This window comes from Kogia breviceps, chromosome 1 (assembly GCF_026419965.1).
Source record: "Kogia breviceps isolate mKogBre1 chromosome 1, mKogBre1 haplotype 1, whole genome shotgun sequence".
NCBI lineage: Eukaryota > Metazoa > Chordata > Mammalia > Artiodactyla > Physeteridae > Kogia > Kogia breviceps.
In genome coordinates this window covers 179,567,965-179,586,703 of record NC_081310.1, presented here as the reverse complement: position 1 = coordinate 179,586,703, position 18,739 = coordinate 179,567,965, and the positions used below count along the sequence as shown (strand labels likewise).

The 18,739-nt window shown below is 50.4% G+C and overlaps 1 protein-coding gene across 9 annotated transcripts in view; it reads left to right on the top strand.

Moving 5' to 3' along the window:
- Nucleotides 1-18,739, top strand: part of LOC131768258 (receptor-type tyrosine-protein phosphatase U) — an 80,859-nt gene that overhangs the window by 28,015 nt on the left and 34,105 nt on the right. For all 9 annotated transcript variants that reach the window (XM_067013188.1, XM_059035865.2, XM_059083972.2 and 6 more), the window contains exons 8-14: nt 4,425-4,733; nt 8,906-9,015; nt 9,363-9,564; nt 9,919-10,021; nt 12,530-12,803; nt 13,600-13,636; nt 14,423-14,561. In XM_067013188.1, coding sequence (XP_066869289.1) covers nt 4,425-4,733; nt 8,906-9,015; nt 9,363-9,564; nt 9,919-10,021; nt 12,530-12,803; nt 13,600-13,636; nt 14,423-14,561 — 1,174 coding nt within the window. The remainder of the gene's footprint in view (nt 1-4,424; nt 4,734-8,905; nt 9,016-9,362; nt 9,565-9,918; nt 10,022-12,529; nt 12,804-13,599; nt 13,637-14,422; nt 14,562-18,739) is intronic.

Genomic DNA, 18,739 nt, shown 5'->3' with positions numbered 1-18,739 from the left:
GCATGCAAATGCATTAAATGCCTGTGAAGTATAGTGCCTAACACACAGTAAGCACTCAGTAAATGACAACTGTTGTTGCTATGGTGTTTTTAACTCTTCAAAGCCAGTTCTGGTCAGGTACTTAGAATAAAAGAAATCAGAGCCGGGGATCCACAGAGAATCTCTCTTCTTCTCTCTTTAATGTACAGATGAAACCCAGAGAGAGGAAGGCACTTGCCTGTGATCATACAGCGGGTTAAGAACCCATGTTTTACGGTGACAGCTGTTGTTCGTTCCCATTTCACAGATGAGAAAACTGAGATTTAGAGGTTTGGTCACTTGCCCAAATCTATGCAGTGAGTCTGTAGCAGAGTCAGAACCAACGTTGGAATGTCCTGCCTTCCAGTCTAGTTTTTGAAACTATCACCACCATCACAACCACACCGTCAGGAACAGCAGCAGCAGCTGCCATTGTGGGCTGAGTGCCCACTTTGTGCCAGCACTGCTAAACCCTTTACATAGGCTGGCTGGGACGGGACCTGGGGCAGGGACCAGGCACACGGGATCCGGACAACTCACCTTGCCTTCTCTTCGTTGGCATCACCACCCGTCCTTGCTTAGGCGCCTTGGCCCATAGTTGTTCTGTATTGGCCAGCTGTGTTGTCATCTCCCTGGCCCCCAGGAAACTCCACTCCCACAATATTATTTAATGTAAAAACAATAATATAACGTCAGTAGAAGGCATTTAAAAGAAATCACTCTAAATGTCACCGTCCTAGCCCAACAGCTGTTTTAGTTTTCCTGCCTTCTTCAAATCTCTGCCCACATGCCTACTGTACACATTTCACACCCTTGTCATTGGGATGTAGAAAGCATTCTGTATCCTGCTTCCTTTGCTTGGTGTTGTTACATGTGTTATATTGTTTATAATCATGTTTATTGGCTGTAGGAGTCCACTGAGTGTCTCCATATGGCTGGGCTATTTGTCTCTAGATTCCTATTATTGTGAATCATACTGTATTGAAAAATTTAGTGCTTATTGTGCTTTGTTTCCTCCTTGAGTTATTTCTTTCAGATAAGTAGTCGGGGGTGGTTTAAGAAAGGACTTTGACATATATTGCTTTAAAAATGGTCACACTGATTTATACTGTTACTATTAAGGATGCTGCTGTATATAAGAGTGTATCTCACCCTTGGAGTGCACATATTAATTAATTAACTACTGTAAGTTAGACCATCTCGTGTAACTTTCACACTTGCTCTTCAAAGTAGGTGTTACTGTATCTCCATTGTTTAGTCAAGGAACTTGATGTTCAAAAGGGGGTTGAATCACTTGCCTGAAGTCACAGAACTAATGAGAGGTGGCGATGATAGGATTTGAACTCTGGAGCACCCGACCCCACTCCAAAGCCCTTTCCTCAAGAAACAGTTAATGTTTCAGGGTTATTGAATCCTCCTTAACATCATTAAAATCAACATATTTTGGCCTAATTTAACAGATGTTAGCTGTTAGCCTTCTTGTTTTAACGTGCATTTTGACCTTTGATCTCTGAGTAGCCTACAGCCATATGGAATTTAGAGAGATGGGGCTTTGAGGTCCCCAGGTTCTGTTTTGCCAGTGTGTGCTGGCAGCTGAAGAGAGTGTCTGGGTGCCAGATGGTTTTTGGAAACACAGAGAGACTCATGAATTCACACCCCTCAATCAACATATCAGCCTTTAGTCAACAAACTATTTGAGCCCCTGGATCTGCCCAGATTTGTTCAGGCTGGGAAGAGAAAGAAAAGTGAGCTTTCTTTTCAAAGACCCCTTCTTCTAGCGAGGCGGGTGGGGGCTAACACAGCCGTTGGAGAATGAGATACCCAAGTGGGAGGGTGAAAGTTTCATCCTCCAAGTTAGAGGTTACCATTTTGTGCCCTGCAAAGTGGTTTTAAGAAACCTGAGTAGGTTGCCAGTATTTAAAAATCTGGAGATTTCACACACACAACTCGGAATTTCTGGCTTCTCTTAAGAAACGGGAAGATCTGGCAACCCTGAGCCTGTAGTCCTGCATGGCGATATCGCCTGGAACTGAGTGGCAGCTGCCCCTTTTGGATGGGACACTTACAGTCTCGTTGTTCATAGTCCCGACCCAGCCTGTGTTACCGGTTTATATTGAACGTTTCATGTCCTCCTCTAAATGCTGCCAGATGGTGAAGGAAGCAGTGCACTTTGGGCAAACCTGGAAGGATGGCAAAGAATGTGGAGCAGGTATTCCCGGGGGTGGGGATGGTGTGAGCAGAGCTGCAGGGAAACGAGATCCACTCTCACTAGTGCAAATAAAGCCATGGTACTTGGCTTCAGTAGACATAGACATAGACATAGGCATAGGCATAGGCATAGACATAGGCATAGGCATAGGCATAGACATAGGCATAGACATAGACATAGACACCTTGAGACAGGACACATCGGGCAGCCAGGACCAGAGCCAGAAAGTCAGGGAATAAATCAAGGATCTCTGAACGAGATGGCGGAGTGAGCACACACAAAATCCTCCCACTCCTCTCCAAACACATAAGAACGATGGGTTAAAACTATATAGAAAACCATTAGGAAAATCCCTGTGGGCCAGGAACGGGAGAGAAAACACAAGTGTCGTAAGTGGGCTTGCAGCCAGCAACCCTCAGGTTGCAGTGAGCAGGGAGCCAGCCCTTTAACGTTTTTGTTGGGTGGGGATCGGGTCTGCCTCGTTTGTGGGGAGAAGAGAGCCAGGCTCTCTGTAAGAAGTCAAGAGGTGGGCCTTGCTCTTAGCATGTGCTGAAATCTCTCTTTGGTGGTCTGATGTATGACTGGAGACTGCCACTTGCCTGTGGTCCAGGGAAGGAAGGAAAACTCCTGGGCGGAAACAAACTTGCATTGTGCTGTTCTTGGGACCAGTGTCTAAAGCTGTGCCACCTACCCAGGCATTCCCAAGTAAAGAGCAGCCTGATGTTTCTCTTTGCATCATCTTTGTAAAGAGCATCCTGAGCAAATTAATCATATAAAAATGATAATAGGGTCATACTTAATGATCTTAAGAGGCCAAGCAGTAGTGCTTTCTTTCCTGTTCATTAAGGTGTGTCCTGAGGTCCTCTAACTGGGGAAACTTTGCAGGTGTCACAGAACCTGCACAGTCAGGGGGCAAGAGAGAAGAGGATCATTAGTAATCTTGGCTTCTTCCATCATTTTATAGATGAGGAAACGGAGGTCCAGAGATTTGCTTAGGATCACACAGCTGGTCAATGCAGATGCAGGACTGGGGTCTGAGCCCCCCAGGCTCCATCCTGGGTTTGCTTCAGAAGCCGTGATTTGTTTACTTATAAAATGAGGATAACTTTCTGGTTTTATGGAATCATCAAGAGGCTGTAATATACACCTCCCTTGTGTTGAGGTAGCTGCCTCTCCAGAGGCATTGGTGTGATTTATTTTTATTTTTTGGACAGTGAATTCCTCATGGGGAGGCAGGGTAGTGGTGGTTAAGAGTGTGGATTCTGAAGCCAGCCTGTCCAGGTTTGTATCCCAGCTTTACCACTTACTGTCTGTGCCACTGTGGACAAGTTACTTATCTCTCCTGTGTGCCTCCATTTCTACATGTGTGTAACAGGGCTAATAATCACACCTGTCTATTGGATTACAGAGAGGATTAAATGAGATAAAGCATTTTAAAGCCTCTGAACGATGCCTAGCACATACAAAGCCTCTAATAAATGTTAACAGCCATTATCATCATCTAACAGATTGTATTTCCCTTTTTGCTTTGCCAGCCAGGAAACTCACCACCTAATTTGAATCTTATCTTTAGCTCCACACAGAACCTAATGACATGCATTTCTATTTTCCTAACATTCTCTGGCATTATTTAACTATTTGCCTCTCATTTCCCCCATCATCCTGACTTCTCTATACTGTTGTATCATATATATTACTATAAGCTGTTTTAGAACAAGTTTGGAATTAATAAATTAAGGAAAATACAGCAGTTGGTTGATTCAGACTGTCTTGACGTCCTCCAGCACGATCTTGAAATAGGAGGTGAACTGTATTATTAAAAAAATTATAGCTAAAATTTTCGAGGGCCTGTTGTGTATTAGCCATTATTGCACATGCTTTGCATGTATTACCTTAAACCTCACAGCTATCCTATGAGGTAGGGCCTATTATCCCATTTTGCAGTTGAGAAAACTAAAGCTCAGAGAGGTGAAGCAGCTTAGCCAGTGGTTGCCAGCTGCAAGTGGCAGAGCCAGGATTCAGATGTGGCCCCGCCTGACTCCAAACACACTTTTACTCACTGTTTGCTCTTCTAGGGTGTCTCTTGGACTCTTGGGGGCAAAGGAAGGTTGATGTCAGTCAGCTGAATGATGTTTTCTCTCCCATCTACTCTTCTTTTCCCATTTCTTCTACCTTTTCTGCTTCCTGGGTTGCCCAGAGCCCATGAGGGCCCCCAAAGGCCTGGCTTTTGCTGAGATCCAGGCCCGCCAGCTGACCCTGCAGTGGGAACCACTGGGCTACAACGTGACACGTTGCCACACCTACACTGTGTCCCTATGCTATCACTACACCCTGGGCAGCAGCCACAACCAGACCATCCAGGAATGTGTGAAGATAGAGCAGGGTGTCAGCCGCTACACCATCAAGAACCTACTGCCCTACCGGAATGTCCACGTGCGGCTCGTCCTCACTAACCCCGAGGGGCGCAAGGAGGGAAAGGAGGTCACGTTCCAGACGGACGAGGATGGTAAGAAGCCCCCTTACTCCCAGTGTCCTCAGTGCCTCCCATAGACGCTGCATGTCTGAGACTGAAATTGCTATAGGAAATTATTTGCTTAGGATTAAACCGACTGTATAACAGTAAAGTAATGATACTGATATCTGTTCCCCTGAAGACTTTGGGTTAAGTTGGTATATTTCTTCCTAAATTGTTTGGGAACATTTAGCAGTGAAGTCATTTGGCCCTGGAGTTTTCTTTGTGGCAGGGTTTTTTAATAGTAGTTTTAATTTTCAAAACAGATATTGGAATATTCAGGTTTTCTACTCTTGTGTCAGTTTTGGTATACTGTGTTTTTTTTTTTTTTTTTTTTGTACATGGACCTCTCACTGTTGTGGCCTCTCCCGTTGTGGAGCACAGGCTCCAGACGCGCAGGCTTAGCGGCCATGGCTCATGGGCCTAGCCGCTCCGCGGCATGTGGGATCTTCCTGGACCGGGGCACGAACCCGTGTCCCCTGCATTGGCAGGCAGACGCTCAACCACTGCACCACCAGGGAAGCCTGGTATACTGCGTTTTTAAGGAGTTTGATCATTTCACCTAAATTGTCAAATTTCTTACCATAAAGTTGGTTATAATACTATCTTATTATATTTATTGAACATCAGTAGGATCTATAGTGTTATTCCCTTTTTCATTCCTGATATTGGTAGTTTGTGTCTTCTCTCTTATTCTCACGTTTCTCATGGTAAGGGTGTATAAATTTTATTAATCTTTCCAAAGAGCCAACTTTTGGCCTAGTTTATTTTCTTTATTGAATATTTTCTATTCTTTATTTCTTTTTTTAAAAAAATACTTTCTTTGGATTTGATCAGCTTTTCTTTTAGCTTTTTGAGATAGAAACTTATTAGATCATTGATTTTGAGCATTTCTTTATTTCTATTATATACATTTAAAGCTATAAATTTCCCTCTAAGCCCTGCTTTAGCTGCATCCCACAGGTTCTGATATATCCTATCTTCAGTATCATTCAGTTTAAAATATTTTCTAATTTTTGTTATGATTTCATCTTTGACCCAAGAGTTATTTAGAATTACATTGCTTGATTTCTAAGCAATTAAGATTTTTCTAATTATCTTTTTGTTATTGATTTTTAGCTTATTTCCACTATGGTCAGAGTATAAAATCTAGTTTTGGTCTTTTGAAGTTTGATCCCTGCTTTATGGCCTGACATATGGTTAAATTTTGATAAATGTTCCATATCTACTTGAAAAAAATGGGCGTTCTGTCCTTGTTGGGTGCACTGTTCTACTTATGTCAAGCTAATATTTATTAAGCACTTACTATATGTCAAGCATTATTCTGAATGCTTTTCATGTATTAATGCATATGATCCTCATGACAACCCTATTTGGTTATTTACTATTACCATTCCCATTTTACAGATGAGGGCACATAGCTAGTAGATGGGTAGCAGAGCTGGGTTTCAAACCTGGCCATCTGTTTGAGAGTTGTTTTTCTTAACAGCTACACTCTAATGCCAGCAAAAGCGTTCTCCAGAGTGCTGTAAAATCCCAGGTAACCCCAAGCTCCTTGGTTAATAGTTTTTTATTTTGTTTTGTTTTTTTCTTCCTCACATATGCAGTTTTCTGTTCTGCACAGCAGCATCCCAGATATAAAATTCAACTCCTTCCTTGATTTCCAGAAAACCCCACTCACCTAAGGCAACGTGTATGCTCTATGCCCTGCACTGATGTGCTGAGGATTTGCTGGGGATGGGAGTGAGGACTAGAGTGGTTTACCCTGAATCATTGCAAATGTAGGAAAGGAAAAACTTAACTTTTTTCTTCTACTCATCTTAGGTTCATTGGTTGGGGCCTTGTAAATTAGACGGAGAAAAGACAGATTAACAAGAGAAAAACAAACAGGAGTTTATTTTTATTTTTATTTATTTATTTTATTAAAAAGTTTTAAATTGAGGTATAATTGATTTACAATATTGTGTTAGTTTCAGGTGTACAGCAAAGTAATTCAGATATAAGATATATATATACATATACATATTTTTTCAGATTATTTTCCATTCTAGGAAATAGTAGTTTATGAACACATGCATCACCCATAACAGGGGAGTACTCAGTGGTGAGTTAACTCAAAGGGGTGGTGAGAACTTGGACTTATATAGTGTCCTAACAAAAGAACAATGAATTTTTAGAGAAGTGACAAGACAAAGGAAAAGGACTTTGAGCTTCTAGGGGCAGCAAATTAGGGGAAGTCAAATATATGGGGAAAGTAATGGTAGTCTGTAAAGTTTGTTAGGTAGACTCCCCCAGGCTGATAAGGGTCTAGTTTTCTCAGTGATTAACTTCTATCCTTCCTGGTAGAGAGGGGAAGGGGGCACCTTTACAAATTTATGTCCTACTTTTAGGCAAATAGGGGGAAGACAGAGAATTTTTTCTCATGTAAGCTCCTACATTGCCTTCTCAATTCAGCTCAAAATAATCCTTATACCAAGTGGCATATTTGGGGTGGCATATACTGATACCCTTCTCTAGTAACCTCAAACTGAATATCAGACTGCTCCATTCTTAAAATCTGTTGACCTTTCCCCTCACCCCCTGCTAGGTACGTTGTTGTGGCTGCTTCACACCCCCTCTCCCAACCTGGCCGGGCCTCACTTGGGTTACTTGGTTTTCTTTCTTCTTTCTCTGTCCCTCTTCTCCCCTCCTCCCTCTGATAACTGCTCATTATTTAATATTATTTACTTTTCACTGAAGTATTAGTATCATACTTATGGGAAGTGTGCTTATCTTAAGTGGTCAGCTCAAAGCATTCTCAAAGATGGCACACATCAGGATAACCACACCCAGACCAAGAAAAAGCATTACCAGCAGCCCAGAAGCCACCCTTTATGCACCCTCCCCCTCACAACCTTCCAAAGGTAAACATTATCCTGACCTGTAATGCCACAGATTAATTTCTGCTTGGTTTTGAACATTATATCGGTGGGATCATACAGTGTGTACTCTTTTTATGACTGGCTTCTTTCTTTCAGCTTTATGCTTGAGAGATTCAGCCATGTTGTGTGTACAGTTCTAGAGAATTCACTTTCAATGCTGAAGCATCCATTATGTGAATATACCACATTTATTTTTCTTATTTACTGTTGTTGGGCATTTGGGTTGTTTTCAACTATTTTAAATTGTGCTGCAAATAAAATTCTTATAGATTCTTTTTTTTTTGGTAGATATACACATTTCTGATGGGTTTATGCCTACGAGTAGAATGGCTAGGTTATAGAATATGTGTTCATAATAAGTAGACATATCCAGTTTTCCCAACTGGTTGTATCAATTTATGCTGCCACTAGCAGTGTGTGAAAATTTCAGTTGCTCTGCATCCTCACCAACACTTGGAATTGTCTTTTTCCTTTTATCATTTTGGTGGGTGGATAGTGGTGTCGCCTTGTTAACTGTTCATTTTAACACAAGGCACTTGAGCTGTCCCCGATTGTTATCTGGCTTTCTGCTTTCCCCTGTCTTAGGAGTTCAGCTTCCCCACAACGGTTTATCAAGGTGTTTTCCCAAACAAAGGCTGTTAAGACGATACCTTAAAACAAAACAAAACAAAAACAAAACCATACCTGAAAGGGCTTCTGCTGAAATGTTGACAGTATTTATCTCTGGGTGATGGAATTGTAGGTGCCATTAATTTTCTTTATGCCTATTTTGATTTTCTACATTGAACATATTGTTTGTGTAATTAGTAATTTTTAGACAAGAAAACAGCTCCACCCATAATCCTGCCACTATAGTGCGGTTGTTTTCATCTTTCTGGCAAATGTCTATATTTTCTGAAAACCACTCAACTGGAACAAAATAGGAGCATTCATTCTTCTCTGCCAAATGCATCCTGCACAGTGATGAAAGTGCCAGCTGCCCTTTTCGAGTACTCAGGCGTAGGCTGAACCATATGAGAGTGCTGATATTTATTTACCTTGGGGCTTTATGTACATCACATCATTTAAAAATTCTGGTGAGGGAGGTGTTATTATCATCCCCATTTCACAGATGAGGAAGCTGAGGCTCAGAGAGGCTGAGTGGTCCAAGCATTCCAGCTAGGAAATAGCAAAGCTGGAATCTGAACTCAGGTATCTAGTTCCAAAGCTTGCTTTTCCCTGCCCCATGTCGCCTTTCCCTTGCAGTGCCTGGCGGGATTGCGGCTGAGTCCCTGACCTTCACTCCGCTGGAGGACATGATCTTCCTCAAGTGGGAGGAGCCCCAGGAACCCAATGGCCTCATCACTCAGTATGAGGTGGGTTTGGACCCTATTACAACTGGGGCCCCTGGTGGAAGGTGGGCCCACGGGTTGCAGAGGGAAGTGTATGGGGCAGAAGAACAGAGGTGATTATTGGGATTCCTTCCACTGTGGCTGGGGTCTGTGCCCCATGTGTTGTGGGGACAGGGGCCCTGAAGGCAGAAGAGAGAGGCGAAGGTGCCCAGAGGCCTGGACTAAGGGGCATCCACGGTCCCCCCACCAAGCTTCTCCCCTTTGTCCAACCTTATCCCTAGCTCACCTGAACCATGATGGGTGGGAGGCTACGGGACTAGTGATGCCCTTCCCCATCTCTGTGCCTCCCTACCTCCCCATCCTGCCCCCAGATCAGCTACCAGAGCATCGAGTCATCAGACCCAGTGGTGAATGTGCCGGGCCCACGGCGTACCATCTCCAAGCTCCGCAATGAGACCTACCACGTCTTCTCCAACCTGCACCCGGGCACCACCTACCTGTTCTCCGTGCGGGCCCGCACGGGCAAAGGCTTCGGCCAGGCGGCGCTCACCGAGATCACCACCAACATCTCAGGTGAGCCCCGCCTGACCCGCCCTAGCCCCTTTGGAGGAGGCACAGAGGCTCAGGGTTCTTTGGGTAGGGGGTGAGGCTTCCTGGGGGTGGTGATGGAGGGCTCCTGCTGAGCTAAAGGTACCATTTAGAGGTTGAGGTCAGGGGTCAGGGAGGATTAAATCAGAGGAGTCTAGAGACTATGATCGGTGGAATCCAAGGGCTGAGGTCAGGGGTCAGGGAAGCTCAGGTCAGAGGGAACAAGGAGGCGAAGGCTGAAGGGGAAGAGATCTGAGGACAGGGGTCAAGGAGGCTGGAGGCCTGACCTTCCTGGTCCAGTGGCCAGGCTCTGTGCTTACGTCCTGTCCCCTTCCCCAGCTCCCAGCTTTGATTATGCTGACATGCCGTCGCCGCTGGGCGAGTCTGAGAACACCATCACCGTGCTGCTGAGGCCAGCACAGGGCCGCGGGGCGCCCATCAGGTGGGGACGCCTGCACGGAGGGGCGGGGGGTCAGGGCCATAGGGAAGAGGCCCCTTCTCCGACCCAGAGTCCCCACCCAGGCCAGCTCACCCTTGTCCTTCCTCAGTCTCGCACTAAGGGTTCAGAGTGTCAGGAGGAGGACATCCTGTGATCCTGGGCAGGCAGGATGCCTGCAGTCACTCCCCTCTGAGGCCGCAGGGTGCCTGGTGGTGACTGTCATGAGATCTCTGGACAACATCCAGCCTGGAGAGGGGACTGTTCAGGCCTCTCCAGAGGGCCTCCTTCTGACACCTTGGAGAAGTGAACTCTGGGGGCCTTATTTTTCCCAGCATTTTCCCTGGAGGATCCCATCCAGGGAGACACAGAGATGGGCTTTCTGGAAGGCTAGTGCAGCCAGCCAGATGGGGCCATCTCTCTGGAGTGGCCAAGAGCTTGGCCTCCCCACTCCTTTGCAGAGAAGGCTGATGCCATAGTGGCTGTTTCTGTTGGGGAGAAGGTGCTGGAGACAAGATGTGTGTGTGTGTGTGTGTGTGTGTGTGTGTGCACGTGTGGTGAAGACACGTGACGTGTGTGTGATGTGTGAGTGTGTATGTGAAAGAGAGTGAGCGTGTTTGTGGAATGTGTGCACATACTTCCTGTCAGCCAGACGTCGTGTTAGGGACTTTACCTGCATGAGTCATGTTATCCTCGTGGCAGCCTGTGGAGTGGGTGTTAGTACCCTTATTTTACACATCAGGAAACAAGCTCAGAGAGCCTGAATAACGAGCCCCCATGGCCACAGAGCTGGTAAACGATAGCGCTGGGATTTGGAAGCCAGGTTTGTCTGCAAAGCAAACAAGTACCTTTCCTTGAAGTCACAGATCCTCCCTGCCCCTCTGGTCCACCCCCTCCTACCATAAAGTTTCATGCACTGGGAGAGGGTGACAGCCTGCATTTGGGCATGGGAGGGTCCCCTTAAGCCCCCCAAGAAGGCAGTGGGTTTCCCAGGTGCCCTTGACACCCCCTCATTTCCTCACTGTTCCCCACTTCCACTCTTTTCTCCTGCTTTGGCTCCCCTGTATTTGCCACTGCAAAGCCTGCCCTGGGCTGATTCCCAGACCCCAGGAAAAATGTCTGGGCATCTCAGGGACATTTGGCGTTTTGCAGGAGCCTCAGGGCCCTGTTGCCTCTGAATCTGGGAGGAGTTGGGAAACCAGCATCACCTTCTCCTTTCCTTTTCCCTTGGGGCATCCTGTGAACAGGCGCGGTCAGTGTCTCTCAGGGATGATGATGGCAAGGCTGGGTCTGGGTGAGGGGTGGACCATGTGAGGGGGAGAGGCCTGATGGCTGTGCAACCTTGGGCATGTCCCTTCACCCCTCTGGGCCTCCCTTAGGTGCATCATGGGGATCATCCCAGATCAAGATGTGCTTTGTTCATGGCTAATGATTATTATCATTTCCTGGTGGGACTTCGGGCCAGGAGAGGTCTCATATCAGCCTGGGAAATGGAGGGTTGAGAAAGGCCTGGGCTGGTTAGTGATGGCATGAACCTGTCTGGCCCAAATCCCAGGGTGCTGGGGTGATTCCCTCCCAACTTGGAAGCTCAAAAGAAACAGCTGGAGAGCTAGGAAAAGGCATTTCTACTTTGCCAGAGTGCAGGCTGTCAGTATGGGGTGTCCCATGCCAAGACGTGACCGAGGCTGGGACTGGAAATATTTAAATTTGTCAGCATTCATTTATTTACTCTTGGCTTTGTTCCACAGAGGATTTGGAGGAGTTCACAGCGAGGCCATTCAGTAAAGTGATGAAAATAAATAGTAATACACAGGTCGGGATCAGGAGACACAAATCAGAGGGAATACAGACCACGGAACACAAATCAGCCATCAGGACTGGGAGATGGCAGGCTCAGAGTTGCAGTCTCCTGGGAGGGTTGGGAGGGTACTTGAGAGGCAGGGTTAGTGTGACCTCGTTTGCCTGCTAAGTGACCAGCTCCCCCCCTGGAGGGCAGTTCCAGGAAGCCTTCATCCCCCAAGTGCCCAGCACAGGGCCCAGGTCTGAGCTTAGTAAACACTTTCTGGATGAGTGAATGCATCATGTCTTACTCGAATTTATTGTGGCCTAGAGGGACCTGTCGGGAACCTGGTTGGAGCCTGAGGCTTGGGGTTCCCAGGCCCTGGAGGACTCATTGAGGAGTCAGGGTGGGGCTTTAGGGCTTGGTTCCCTTAAGCAGGGCTCACATTCTTTCAGCCTTAGTTACAGTAATAACAGCTGACAGGCACTGGCTGCTTGCTAAACTTGCCTCCTTCCTCACCTCTACCTTATGTAACAGTCCTGTAATCACTCCCATTTTACAGAGGAGGAAACTGAGCCCCGGGGAGCTTAAGTGACTTGCCCAGCTAGTAAGAGGCAGAGCTGAGATGAGCCCTCTCCTGGGCCTGACCCCAAAGCCCACGCCCTTAGCCACCTGACGGCTCTCCCTGTTCTCTGGCAACCGTGACCACTGCACTTTCCCCTCCCCATGTCCAGTGTGTACCAGGTTATTGTGGAGGAGGAGCGGCCGCGGAGACTCCGGCGGGAGCCAGGCGGCCAGGACTGCTTCCCAGTGCCTCTGACCTTCGATGCGGCGCTGGCCCGAGGCCTGGTGCACTACTTCGGGGCCGAACTGGCGGCCAGCAGTCTGCCTGAGGCCATGCCCTTCACCGTGGGTGACAACCATACCTATCGTGGCTTCTGGAACCCACCACTTGAGCCTAGGAAGGCCTACCTCATCTACTTCCAGGCAACAAGCCACCTGAAGGGGGTGAGGGGCCGACCGGAATGGTGGCGGGGGCGGCTGGGGGGCAGGATTGGCGACACCTTGGAGCAGGCTGCTACAGAGGCCAGAGGCCCACCCCCACCAGGCCCTACCCCCCCGCCCCCCCCATCCTGATCCTGCCCCCGCTGATGAGGCTTGCCCTCCGATAGCTCCTCCCACTCCCAGCCCCGCCCACTCACCTGAGCCCCGCCCTCCTAACCCCAGCCAGCTTCTCTCCAGCAGTACCCCCTTCCTGAACCATTTTTCCCCAGACTCTTTTCTATCCACGCTCCCAGCCAAGTCCCTGTTGCCCCCTGAGGCCCTGGTCTTCTATCTCAAGCTCCTCTCTCTCCAGAGGGGGCCCATCTCAGGTTCCCACTTTCACCAGACGTTGAGGAGGCCTGGGACCCGCCTCCTCCCTGAAGCCCCGCCCTTCTCCGGGCTCCTCCCTCCTCGGATCGCTCCTTCCCAGGCTGCTCCCCTCCTAAGCAGACCCCTGGATCTAGGCCCTACCCTCATTTCTGAGCACCTCCCCCAACCAGCCCTCTTCCCGTGTTGTTTCTTTCTTTGTTTCCACCTATTTCATCCCCCTTTCCTAAGGCACTACCCTATTGCAGGCTCCTTCCCTCTTGGCCCCTCCTTCCCTGGTTCCCCCCAGGCCCTTTTGCCAGGTGGGGTGTCTTTAGTAACAGTCCACACCAGAAAAGCCCTGACCAGGCCCAAGACACGCTGTCTAAGATTCCCTCTGGGGAGGGTCAGGTCTTGGCTTCAGCGGTGCTGAGACCCCCATCTGTGCCTCCAGGAGACCCGGCTGAATTGCATCCGTATTGCCAGGAAAGGTAAGTCCCCTTGGGTTCAGTCCTTCAGTAGCGGGTTTCTTACTTGCTGGGCTCTGGGGAGGTGGACCCTGGGTCCCCAGGCCTGTGGGAGCAGAGGAGGGTGGTCCGGCAGGCCTGGGGGTTAGGAAACATTTCCCTTTCTTGCTCCCTATGTACCCCACTTCAAGGGCTCCTTCTTCCATACTGGGCAGTGGGGACAAACCCTCATCCTGCCATGGTCACAGAAGGGGCCTTGGCAGGGTCCTGGAGGAGGGTGAGCCATTATGGTCGGGCCATGGGGGTGGTGGGTACTGGACACTGAGGTCTGTATCTGTCCCCTTTCCTGTGGTGGGGAGAAGTGGGGACAGCATGGACCCTGTGGTGTAGGGATTGTCCCTGCTGCCAGATGGGGAATGTGGTTAGTTCCCCATCCTGAGATGCCCTAACCATGCCCTGGGTACATAATTCTCTCCCCTCATTGCCTCCCAGGAGGGCAGAAGGGTGGGGTCTGAAGGCCCCACACATCCTCCATCTCCCGTCCACTGAAGGATGGGGAGGATTTGAGGAAGCAGAGAGGTGAAGGAAGCTATCCCTGATAGGGGCACAGGGCACGTAAAGCCTCTGACACGGGAATGGGGAAGGTGTAAGGGATGATGAGGAGATGGGTTTGATTGAAAGGCGGGACACGTGCTGAGGATGAGGGGCAGATGTCTTTGTGCACCTGTTTGTGCAGCCGGGTTTATTCCTTGGGGCTTAAGGTGGTCCTGATCTCCCCTCTGATCCTTTGTTCCGCTTTGTTCTTCCTAGCTGCCTGCAAGGAAAGCAAACAGCCCCTGGAGGTGTCCCAGAGGTCAGAGGAGATGGGGCTCATCCTGGGCATCTGTGCAGGGGGACTTGCCGTCCTCATCCTCCTCCTGGGAGCCATTATTATTATCATCCGAAAGGGGTGAGTGAGGCCGGTGCCCTGGCCCACCCGAGGCTTCTCTCCGTCAGAGGCCTGGTGAGCAGAGCCGAGGCTGGGGGCTGGTCAGGCCGTCGCTTGGCGGGTGTGTGGAGGGCTGCCAGCCTGGGCATCAGGCCTGTGGATGGACCCAGGCCGGGTGGGGGGAAGCCCGAGACTCTGCAAATGGAGCTGCCCTAGAGTGGCTTGGCTGGAGCCCAGTTCTGGCTGGTGCCAGGTGCCACTGTCCAGGCAAGGGCACTCACTGCCAGCTGCCAAGGAGCTGTGCTGGGCGTGGGCACTGCCCTCCCGTGCCTGCCGGGCTGTTCTGATGGGGATGGTGTGGAGGTAACCTGACTTCGAATCCTCAGCCCCCCGAAGGTCTTTTGCTCTCTTGTCTGCGCTAACCACGGGGTTGTGTTGATCCTGAGGTGGGGGCAGGGGTCACTCCACTTCAAAGCAAGGACCCTCTGCTCTTCCCAGGCCCCACCTTCTCTTGGGCTCAGCTTGCCCTGGACTCTGTTACTGTTGATCCCTGAGGAGTCCCCCTGGGCCCATGACTCAGAGGAGACCTCCTTCCTGCCTGTGCCATCTCCTGGGCCTCAAAGGTCCAGTCCTTGTGTTTGTGAGGGATGTATTTTCCCAGTGCATTTTGCAGTGGGGAGAGTGAATCCCAGCATATCTTGGAATCCAGAATTTGCAATTTTGGAGTTTTAGAAATCCAGGATTTGAGATTCTGAGAATCTCAGAATTTAGAATTATAGAGGCTCAGAGCCCAGAATCTGAGAGCTGCCATGTAGCTCAAGGACATCTAGTCTAGTGGTTTTCCAGTCTTTCAAAAGCAGCAGAACCCATCTTCAAAACACCAAATAAACCTCTTCTGGGAGCTCAGTACATGGAGCAGCTGAAGGCTGAGCCTCGGATTGGAGCTGAGTGGGGACTTCTGAGACCCCTTTCTCTCCCTCCCCACCCCACCGCATTCCCCACCAGGCAGCCCCAGGACACTGTGGTCCAAGCCCCTTAATTGAGGGACGGAGATGCTGAGGCCCAGAAGGGGCATGGACCTGCCCAAGGTCACCCAGGGAGCCAGAGGCAGAGCCTGCTCCACCCTCTCCCCGCCTGGGTTCTGGCTTCTGTAGCCCTTGCTGCTGCCAGGCTGGGCACACATGGGTGTGTTGGCTCTGGGTCTCTGGGATGCCAGGAGCAGATAAGCAGGATCCAGGGAGATGAGGGAGAACTGGCCAGGGCCCCCTTGCCTGAGGCCTGGCAACGATAGGAGAAAAACTCTCCTAGAGAGTCTGGGGGTGGGGCATGCCACTGGTGGGGTGGCGTGGGGATGTCCACTCCAGAGTGCTGGCCTCTGATTTTTCCCTTCCCGTAGTCCCTGTACAGATTCCTGAGACAAAATATTTTAAACTATCATTTAATGAATATTACTCTGTGCCAGGAGTTCTATACACATCAGCCATTAGAACAGGAGTTATTGAGCACCTACTGTGTACGAAGCACTGTTCTGGGACCCAGAATACATCCGAGAATTTTTCCTTCTTGGATCCTGACCCACGAAGCAGGTCTAAGTCTCTTTTCACAGGTCAGGAAACTATTATTAAGCGACTTGCCCATGTCCCTTGGCTAAGTGGCAGGTTCTGACTGAACCCAGGCCTGACTGCAAAGCCCGTCCTCCTCACGGCTGGGCATGTGAAGGGCCTCACCACAACTGCAACACAGTAGGTTCCTGTAAGTGGCAAGGCCCTGGGGGCTGTGTCGTGGCGCAGATAGAGAGGGCTGTAAGGGAGGGGTCAGATCTTAGGAGTTGCAGGTGGTATTTGAGGCTCTAGAAATTTACCCTCAAGGGAAGATTGGCAAAGTAGGGGATGTTACCCACCCCTGCAAAGAGAGCGCCAGACCCAGGAGAGGATGGGTCAGAGACGCTGCCAGAGCCTCACTAGGAAACCCTCCACTTTATGCAGCTGCTACTGGAAGCCTCTAGGATCCACCCCCCCCAACCCCCCCGCCCCTCCTTAGGTCCTCTAAAAGCCATTTGGTCCCATTCTGTAGCACCTCGCTGCATCCCCCAAATCCTGCCTGGCCTTCAGGGTCCACTGTGCTCCTGAGGGCTCCCCTAGTCTGCATTGTGGGGTGCCATGGGACAGAGCAGCTCTGGCAGGGATGGGGGTGTTCAGATCAACCTGGGGTACAGATGTAATGGACAGATTAGGAGATTGCGGAGGGAGGGCAGCTCCCAGTTAGCCCCTGTGCACCCTGGTCCACCCTGCGGACAGTGAGGCTGGATGCACCTGCCCTGGGGAACTCCGGGGTGCCCCTGGCCGGTTGGATCCCTTGGTTCCGCTTCCAGAGACCCTCCCCACTTCCCTTTGCAGCCCTCCCCACCCCGGCCCCCACAACCCCGGCACTTCATTCACATGCCTGCAGTGCTTTGCTCAGTATTTCTCTTCCCTGCTGGACTGAGAGCTGCATGGGGGTGGAGGAAGTTCTGTCTTGTTGGCTGTGTGTCCCCAGGGTCTGGCCCAGGGGACTTGGGTCCTCCTAACCCCCCCCCCCGCCAACCCAGCAGGAGGAGGGGGCAGGGAAGGGCTGAGCGCGTGCTTGCTGTGGGGGGATTATTATTAACCTCACTTGTTTCGAGGAGGAAATGGAAGCTCATAAAGGTGGAGTTCTTTTATTTATTTTTCCTCATTTATTGATTATTCAATTCAATAAAATATCTAGGGAATATAATGTGCTGGGCACTGTCCTGGGCCCTGGGGATCCAGTGGTGGGCAAAAGCGACCAAGATGCTGTCCTCTTGTCCTTTGTGGTTATAAGTGGCGGGGTGGGGGCTGACATTAAACTAGAAAAAGCACAAATGCGTAATTACAAATTGTGAAAAGGCCAGGGTGTCAGGGTGGGGGGCAGAGAGAGGGTAGAGGGGGACATAATGTAGTTGGTGACTGTGGGGGACTCCTTAGGGAAGGCTCTTTTAAAGTCATGATATTTCAGCTGAGACCAGAAGAATGCCACTCCTTCAGCACCCCCCCTCCCCTCAGGGCCTCTGTGACCAGCTCAGGGCCCTGGACGGCGCCCTCTGTCCCTGGGGTGGGTGACATGCTGTGTGACCTCGAGCCAATATCCTGCCCTGGCTGGGCCTCAGTCTTCCCCTCCCCTCTCCTCCCTTCTCTCCCCTCTGATGGGTGACGTGGGGCGGGTGAGTGGAGGACCCTGGAGTGGGCCTGGACGGGGCCGCAGGGGGAGCTGGCTCTGGGGGCAGGGTCCTGGGCCTGCTCTGGACTCTCGCTGACCTCCAAGAGCCCCAGGCAGACCGTGACTCTCCGGGACCGGCTTCCCCACCTGGGAGCTGGGAATCAGACCTGCCCCCCCTCCTCGCTGCTGGTGCCTGGCGGTCAGGTCAGGGCTCTTGACCCCCCCGTGCTCTGGGTGCCCGTGAGGGGGTGACCCGGCTCCTTTCATGGACCCCACACCCAGGGGCAGTCTGGGTGGGTGACGAGGCCGCAGTGTCCCCTGCCCCGGCCACTCGTTCCCTCCCAGGCACAGGTGCGTGCAGAGGGCTGTCCCGTCAGGGGCAGAGGGGCCTGCAGGGGCGGGCGGTCCGGGGACCACAGTGGGGACTGTCTGCAGGGGAGAGCGCTGCAGTTCCCTTGAGTGTGTGAGTGGGGGTGTCCGTGTGTGAGCACAGGCGTCTGTGTGTGAGCGTGTGTTTGTGAATGTACCTGTGTGTGTCAGTGTGTGTGTTTGAATACATGTGTACGAGTGTCTGCATGTGTGTCAATATCTGTGTTTGTAAGTGCATGAGTGTGTCATTGTGTTTCTATGTATGAGCGTGTGTATCCAGATAAGTGTGTCTGCATATGTGAGCATGCAGTGCATTTCTCTTTGTGAACGCATGTGTGTATGACTGTGTGTGAAAGCTCTGCTTTCCTCCAGGCCCTTTCCCCACCTCCTTCTCACTCCAGCAGTGGGCTTGGGGAAGGTTCTAGAAGGGACCTTGGGTCCTGGTCTTCAGAGACTGAGCCCGGCCAGCCCTTGGGTCAAGGAAGGCCCTTCTGACCTGTTGGTCCCCGGCCAACCCCGTCCCCAGCACGGAAAGCACCAGGCCCCTCCCTGCTGGGTGGGGGTGCTGCCCTGGGCCCGGCCTGGGGAAGGACCGTGGCCCACCTGTGCTGTTC